General features: G+C 40.8%; 1 protein-coding gene across 3 annotated transcripts in view; it reads left to right on the top strand.

Annotated features, from left to right (window-relative positions):
* The window catches only part of ARCN1 (archain 1), a gene marked incomplete in the record, with an annotated part of 143,023 nt that overhangs the window by 95,712 nt on the left and 38,236 nt on the right, over positions 1-9,075 (top strand). For all 3 annotated transcript variants that reach the window (XM_056544043.1, XM_056544042.1, XM_056544044.1), the window contains 1 exon segment: positions 6,105-6,213. In XM_056544043.1, the coding sequence (XP_056400018.1) occupies positions 6,105-6,213 (109 nt within the window).

Here is a 9,075-nt window from a genome sequence, read left to right as displayed (position 1 = left end):
TTCTACATTCAGTGACAGTCCTGTATTCCCTATTTGACATTTTGGGTATTAAAGGGGTTCTCCACTGGAAAAGCATTTTTTTAAATAAACTGGTGCCAGAAAGTTAAACAGATTTATATATGACTTCTATTTAAAAATCTTCATCCTTCCAGTACTCATCAGCTGGGGTATGCTCCACGGGGAGTTCTTTTCTTTTTGAATTTCCTTTGTCTGACCACAGTGCTCTCTGCTGACATCTCTGTCCATTTTACGAACTGTCCAGAGCAGGATAGGTTTGCTATGGGGATTTGCTTGTACCTCTGGACAGTTATGGAAGGATTGGTTTTCCAGTGGAGTACCCCTTCAAGTATTGGTTCTACATCCCAACAATTTTAAACCTCTTGGTAAATAGTATAATCTATAAAGAATTTTAATTGAACTATACAATGCATCTTGTTCGAAGAACAGCCCTTAGCGTTTGCCAAACCTCTCAACCACCCTTCATTTGGTATCGTCCCTACGTCTCTCACACCTTCTCTTGATGACCTCCTGAAATTTTCTAGGAACTTCCTTTCCCAAAATTTTGTATGTCCCTGATTAGTATGTCCCGGTTTAGCTACGTTTGATCTGTTAATGAGCTAATAGAACGGATGTGACCCTATTGTGCAATAATCACGATTTTTAATACTTCTATGTGCATTTGCATAATTTGCATAAACCATCATTTTTGCACATCAGCATTGGGGAGATTTATCAAAACCTGTCCAGATGAAATGATGCGGAGTTGCCCATAACAACCAATCAGATCGCTTCTTTCACTTTTGAAAAGGCATGAAAGAAGTGATCTGGTTGCTATGGGCAACTAAGCAACTTACATAACAGGAATTATAGACCTGTTAGTTTAACCTCTGTTGAATGTATATTTTTTAGGGTTTTCTAAGAGATGCTATTCGGGAGTATCTTAATAAAAATAAATGGTGGGGTACCACAGGGGTCAGTGTTGGGTCCTATTCTATTTAATATATTAATTAATGACCTTTTAGAGGGTTTGAAGAGTAAAGAAGCAATCTTTGCAGATTTTACTAAACTCTGTAAAGCATTTAACACTATAGGGGACAGTGCACTGTTACAAATGGATCTGGATAGGTTGGAGGTTTGGGCTGGGAAGTGGCAGATGAGGTTCAACACTGATAAATGTAAGGTAATGCACATGGGGAGTAAAAATCCGGGCTGGGATTACGTATTAAATGGGAGCACACTTGGGACGACTTACTTGGAAAAGGACTTAGGAGTCTTAGTTAATAGTAAATTTAGCTGTAGTGACCAGTGTCGGGCAGCTGCTGCCAAGGCAAATAAAATCATGGGGTGCATCAATAGGGGCATAGATGCCCACTACATGGAAGTAATTCAACCGCTGTACAAATCACTAGTCAGACCACACATGGAATACTGTGTACAGTACTGGGCACCAATGTACAAGAAAGATATAGTGGAGCTGGAGAGGGTTCAAAGATGGGCAACCAGAGTAATACGGGGAATGGGATGACTACAGTATCCAGAAAGATTATCAGAATTTATTATTTATACCTTTACCTGTTATACTATGCTGCAGCGCACCTGTACTGCAGCACAGTAGAATTATCAGTATTACACTGACATGCAGTCTGTGCATCAGCTGGCCTCCTGCAGCCATTGAAAACAATGGGACCCAGCAATCATATTGTGGAATCGTCGTTGAACAGGGGGAGCTAATTAACCCCATAGATCACCACCACATCTATGGGGTTCATTCCGCCTAGACCGGTCTCAGCAGCTGTGGAAGGATTGCCATTTGCGTCCTGATGGCAATCTCCTGCAGCGTATTGCACTGAGCATATGCATGCATACAGGATAGCACTTCTCTGTGCTCTCTCCTGTCTGATAGGACAGGAGAGAGCACCGAGGAGTACTGTTAGACAGGGGAGAGCACAGAGGAGTGCTAGCCCACCCTCACTTACTGGGCTATGTCCAGGCCTGTGCTTCAGCTTAGACCAAGCAATGATTTTATAAGCCATGATTTCTATAAAAAGGAATACAATTTTCTTATGAAGTATATTAGAAAGGTTAATGTTTTGGCAAGATGTACAACATTTAAAGTTTGTATCTGACAGTGCCTATTTAATTTCTTAAATGTTGATTAGGCAATTCAATCTTGCTTTTTTCCATTTCACCTATTTTGAGGATACAACAACTATTAAATTCTAGAATTAGCTCATCTGGCACTTCCCACTCCGACTAAAAAAATCTAAGATCTCAGTCTGAATCTGAGCTTGCTGACACAGTCTCTCCCTTCCGTATCTGCAGTGCCGTAATATGTCTTCTGTTTTTGTGCCTGCATTATATTAGCATTGGCATCCCTGCATTGCTATATATATTTCTTGCGAGGGGTCCAGCGCGAATCCCTCTTCTGCTAATTCCATCTGTTTTACAAATTTCCTTTTCTTTATTACTAAATGTTTTCTTTTGATATGTGACCTCCCTAAAAAGGCAATGAGAGCATCCCATACTTCCAGAAATTGCTCTGTACTGTTATCCCACTGGAGATCAACCACCAGGGGGAAATGGTCCGAGATACCATATTTAATCCTCCTGACAAATTGCATCTCTAATGCGTTGATTAATAACAAATATATTTGGGATACTTCCCTGTGGTAGGCGCTATAGCATGAATAAACGTTCTTATCTTTCTTAAGTTCCCTCCAAACATCATACCACCCTAGTTTCGCCACCAGTCGGCTCAAGATTGTAGGCATTAAATGAGTGGCGGTCTGGTTTCCCCAATACTGTCGTCTTTCTCTGGATCATAACAAAATTATAATCTCCGAACATAAATAAGGGTAGATCCTCTTTACCTCTCAAAAAAGAAAAAAAAATGGTCAAAAACGTGGGTTGAAAATAGGAGGGAGGAGATATACAATCCTATAATGAATATATCGTATAGTTGCATGAATAAAAATGTATCTCCCACGCACATCTTTCCTCATCTCCTTTTGTACATACAAAGACACCCCTAACAAGAAGTTAAAGAGGTGCGTTTACATTCTCCCCCCCCCCCCCCCCCAAAAAAAAAAAAAAATTATTCTCTCTGCCTGCCTCCATTGCCCTGAAGAATGTCCAACTATGCCATTGCTTCTTGCGGATTGTTTGGGAAAAAAAAGTTACACGAAGTTTAGAAGTAAAAAGCAGTGAAAAGGGAATCCTTGCTTCTGTAAGCTTTTTTATAATTTTTTTTATACATTCTTTAAAGCAGGGGTGTCAAACTCAAATTCATCGGGGGCCGCATCAGCAGTTTGGTCACCCTCAAAGGGCCGGTTGTATCTGTAGGACCCCTCCCCCCACATACCATATATGCCGGCGTATAAGACGACTGGGTGTATAAGACGACCCCCAACTTTTACAGTTAAAATGTAGAGTTTGGGATATAAGACTACCCCTCCTAACGCAATGTACAGTACCTTGTAGTTCCCCCCACATTAGGTAGGCAGCATGTTCCCCCACATTAGTAGGCAGCATGTTCCCCCACATTAGGTTGGCAGTATAGTTCCCCCCACATGAGGTAGGCAGTATAGTTCCCTCCACATGAGGTAGGCAGTATAGTTCCCCCCCCACATTAGGTAGGCAGCATGTTCCCCCACATTAGGTAGGCAGTATAGTTCCCCCCCACATTAGGTAGGCAGTATAGTTCCCCCCCCCCCCCCCCCACATTAGGTAAGCAGCATATTCCCCTACATTACTTGGTAGTATAGTTCCCCCCACATTAGGTTGGTAGTATAGTTCCCCCCACATTAGGTTGGCAGTATAGTTCCCCCCACGTTAGGTTGGCAGTATAGTTCCCCCCACGTTAGGTAGGCAGCATGTTCCCCCACATTAGGTAGGCAGCATGTTCCCCCACATTAGGTAGGCAGCATGTTCCCCCACATTAGGTAGGCAGTATAGTTCCCCCCACATTAGGTAGGCAGTATAGTTCCCCCCACATTAGGTAGGCAGTATAGTTCCCCCCCACATTAGGTAAGCAGCATATTCCCCTACATTAGTTGGCAGCATGTTCCCCCACATTTGGTTGGCAGTATAGTTCCCCCCCACATTAGGTTGGCAGTATAGTTCCCCCCCACATTAGGTTGGCAGTATAGTTCCCCCCCACATTAGGTTGGCAGTATAGTTCCCCCCCACATTAGGTTGGCAGTATAGTTCCCCCCCACATTAGGTTGGCAGTATAGTTCCCCCCCACATTAGGTTGGCAGTATAGTTCCCCCCCCCACATTAGGTTGGCAGTATAGTTCCCCCCCACATTAGGTTGGCAGTATAGTTCCCCCCCACATTAGGTTGGCAGTATAGTTCCCCCCCCACATTAGGTTGGCAGTATAGTTCCCCCCCCACATTAGGTTGGCAGTATAGTTCCCCCCCACATTAGGTTGGCAGTATAGTTCCCCCCCCCACATTAGGTTGGCAGTATAGTTCCCCCCCCCACATTAGGTTGGCAGTATAGTTCCCCCCCCCACATTAGGTTGGCAGTATAGTTCTCCCCCCTCATTAGGTTGGCAGTATAGTTCCCCCCACATTAGGTTGGCAGTATAGTTCCCCCCCCCCCACATTAGGTTGGCAGTATAGTTCCCCCCCCCCCCCCCCCCACATTAGGTTGGCAGACCTCCCTCCCTCCCTCCTCACAGACATACAGCCTCCAGCCATATACAGTGTATGGCTGGAGGCTGTATGTCTGTGTGCTGCCCCCACTGTGATCCGGTCACCGCTCCTCCGGGCCGGGGTCACATCTACTGCTATGGCCTATGGACCATAGCAGTAGGTGCCAGGACCGGTCGAGCGGTGACCGGAACGCTGAAGAAGATAACGCGCCGCCGTTCACTTACCAGGGCCTGCGCGTGTCCTCCTGCGATGATCCTGCCGTCCTGTTCCTCCTGCGTCTCTATGGTTGTACGCACGGGACGTCACTGACATCCCGTGCGTACAACCATAGAGGCGGAGGACCGAAGGAGGATCGCTGCGCATTGCGCTGAAGAGGCGGCTTTTTTTTATTTTTTATTTTTTTTAAGCGATATTAAAGGTGAAGGCGAGCCACATGACGAGGTCTGGCGGGCCGGATTCAGCCCGCGGGCCGGGTGTTTGACACCCATGCTTTAAAGGATGCCTGCTTTTTTTCTGTTTCTCTGAGAGAAAAAAAATAATAATAATTCATTATCATTTTTCCTATGTTACCTTGCCTTTCAAAAAAGTAGATCCTGATCATGGGAATTTAGATTAGCACTATACTGGGTGGAAGACCTGGTGTTGGAGGCTTCGAGGTGATGTCCTATCTGTATTGCAAAACAAGCTGAAAAACTGTCAGCTACTGGATTAAGAACCTCCTGAGATAACCTTTCATGTATTTATCAATTTTTGCAGACACGCTTTGTGTTTTTGCTAGACTTGATGTTCCAGATCTCCTTTGGTCCGCTTAGGGGCCATGTTAGCCAACCTAAGAGAAACTCTAGCAGACACAAGCTGTAAAGTTCCTATTAAAAAATAGGAGGACAGAGAATATAATTAGAACATAGTCCCAGATGGTAGAACCTGCGTTGATTTCAGCTTAACATGCCAGGAGTCTTACTTACGGTTTCTTTCAGTTTACCATATGTCTGAAGAGAGTGATGAGACTACAATATTTTTACCTGAGCTGAAAAGAGCAATGTTGTCCTAATTATACAAATGACCACCCATATTATCATACCACCTATCTACCAACCCCCCCGCCCCCCCCCCCCCCCCCCCCTGGACGTAATGTCATATATTTATATCTTGGCCTGAACACCTACCGCATCAGTGGACCATGCAGCTGTACGAAACAAAGACTCATACAACATCTTATATTCAAATGGAACAGGAGATGGATTTCTGGGTTAGTGACCAAGATCACTGCTCAAACGCCCTAGGAAAGAGTTTTAAATAAAACAACCATCCTTCTGCTGTAAGATGTCTCCAGCACATCCCCTCATAAACAGAAAAACGTACTAAATGTTAGTTTTACCACATTGATAATTACTTAAAACAAAGACATATGCAGCTCAGAATCCCCTTCTTTTGTTTTCATCTAGTTAATTGTTGGCCTTCAGAAAGTGGAAATGGCTGTGATGTAAATATAGAGTATGAACTACAGGAAGACAAACTGGAGCTGAATGATGTGGTTATTACTATCCCTTTGCCGTAAGTAATAAAGCCTAAGAGTTAAAATCTTTTTTTTCTTTTTCTTAGACTTAATATTTTCCTAATGAATTTTTAATAATTCACTAGCACCAAATCTAGAATACGCTTTTTTTTTCCTAGCATTTTATGATCAACATCTGTAATAAGGCTGTGGTGTCAAATACTGAACACAAAATCTATTCTTTTAGATAGAACACTGTAAAATGATTGCACTTCCCATCCTGAACATTATCAAGAAAAGATGTGAACTGATGCTCTGAAGTGAACTTCGTTAACCCCTTCCCGCAAATGGACATACATATAGGTCCATGTAAGCAGTGCCTTGCCGCAATTTGCACTGTTCTCCATTGGGACAAGGCAGTCTCCAAACTGCTATGCCTATCAGTGTAAGGGTGCATTCACACCACTATTTGTTAATATGGTCACCGTATCCGGCTGGGGGATGTGAAAACCGTTTGTTTCTGGATCCGGCCCGCATCTCATTCATTTGAATGAGTTGACCAGAGTCAGATAGTGACTCCGGTCGGCTTATTTTTTGCTCCGTATACAGTTTTGTGACTGGACTGAAAACCGTAGTATATATAACTGAGATGTGGTTTTCACATCCCCCAGCCGGATCCGGTGCCAGTGTTAACAAATTGTGGTTTGAATGCACCTTAACACTGACAGGCATAATACACTGCGGTACAGATCTGTACTGCAATATATATATCCAAAATAGTAATCCGCGGCACTGGCAGCTGAAACGTTGCTCTGTATTAGTATGGAATAAAGCACTTTAATTTTTCACCTTACTCCTGGAGTGCCGCGGATTACTATTTTGGATGTGTGACTGCCTGGACCGGGCTATATTGCTGCTGGCACTGCTTTTACTTATTTATCTTTTTGGATGTGCTGCTCTGTTGGTATCATAAATATATATATATCTCCCTTAATAGGACAGTAAAAGAAAAAAGTATAAAATAAAGTAAAAAAAATAAATAAAATACTTAAATGTTAAACAATATACATAAAAATATACACAACCGCCCTTTCCCCCACTATGTATTGTTTTTAGTTATCCAAAATATTATACATATTAGGTATCGCTGTGTCCATAGAATCACAAGGAATAAAACTATCACATTATTTAATCTGTATGATGAACTCCGTAATAAAATAAAAATAAAAAAACTTGCCAACTTTACTGCTTTGTTAATACTGCCTCTATAAAATTAAAATAAAATAAAAAGTGATCAAAATGTCACATGTACCATTAAAAATGTCAACTCATCCCAAAATAATCTGCCCACACACATTGTCGGTGTAAAAATAAAAAAAATTATGACTCTCAGAAAATGGCAATGCACACAGGATTTTTAAAAAATCAAAAATAGTATTTATAGTGTAAATATAATAAATCATAAAATAAAGTACATGAGTTACAGCTCTCAGAATATGTTAACCCTCAAAAAAAATTTATAAAATCTTTTTTTTTTCTGATCTAAATGGGATAAACCATAAAAAAAGAATATAAATTGGGTATCGCCATAATCAAACCCCGAAATAAAGATAACGTCAATTATATTGCATGGGGAATGACAGTAAAAAACCTAAAAAATAATCTAATTTTTTTTTTTTAATTCTTACCATCTTATAAAAATAATTGAATAAAAAGCAATCACATGTACCCCAAAATGGCACCAATGAAGACATCAATTTGCCTTACAAAAATATTTAGGGACCCAAAGGCTGCTGCATCTTGATATGATGCCTACAAAATAGCCAAATTAAAAGGAAGACAAAAAAATAATCCACACAAGGCCTGTGTTTATGTAACGCACAAGGGCCACATATGGGATATTTCTAGTTAAGACCGCATTAGGGGAATAAATCTTAAATTGCAATTTGCTGTCAACACCCACTGTGTTACAGCAATAAATTGGAGCAAAATGGCATCCCTGAAAGAAAAATAGAAATTTTTGAATTACTCTTCCACTTATTCCTAAATTTTTGTGAAACATTTAAAATGTTAATAAACCTTCCAAATGTCATTTTAATTACATTGAGCGGTGCAGTTTTATATAATGGATACAATGAAGATATATATCAGCTTGCCTCAAGCCCACCAGGCTGAGCACAGAGTAGGGCAGGGACTGCACCCAAATACTGGAAGACAAAAATTGCGAAGAACTCCAGCTCACTCCAGCTCATGTGCCATCTTTATTCACTTGGAGCTACATGGATCTCAGGTACAACAGGATGTGACGCGTTTCGGCCAGGTGCTGGCCTTACTCATACAATGAATCCACTGTGTGAATTGTATATATGGGCATGGGAAGAGTCCTGAATGCGCAACAGGTGTTGAAGAGCCCGCATTGAATTCTTAACTCTCCCATGTCCATTCCCAAAAATGGAAATGGAAAATATAAAACTATTAGATATGAAATTATTTACAATATTGTGAAATATTCACAAATCATTTAAAAACATTGTACAATACCAAAATTGTGAAAATACCCAAGAAAAATGATCGAAATAAATATGCATAAATTTATTTGAAGTATAATAAAATGATTATATTAATAATAAAAAAAATATTATTTTATTATACTTCAAATAAATGTATGCATATTTTTCGTTTATATTTCTTATATGGGTATTTTCACAATTTTGGTATTGTACAACGTTTTTAATTGATCTGTGAATATTTCACAATATTGTAAAGAATTTCATATCTAATAGTTTTATATTTTCCATTTCCATTTTTGTGAATGGACATCGGAGAGTTAAGAATTCAATGCGGGCTCTTCCACACCTGTTGCGCATTCAGGTCTCTTCCCATGCCCATATATACGATTCGCACAGTGGATTCATTTTATG

Source organism: Hyla sarda, chromosome 10 (genome assembly GCF_029499605.1).
Source record: "Hyla sarda isolate aHylSar1 chromosome 10, aHylSar1.hap1, whole genome shotgun sequence".
Taxonomy (NCBI): domain Eukaryota; kingdom Metazoa; phylum Chordata; class Amphibia; order Anura; family Hylidae; genus Hyla; species Hyla sarda.
Note: the sequence above shows the minus strand (reverse complement) of the source record. Positions and strands in the feature narration are given on the sequence as shown.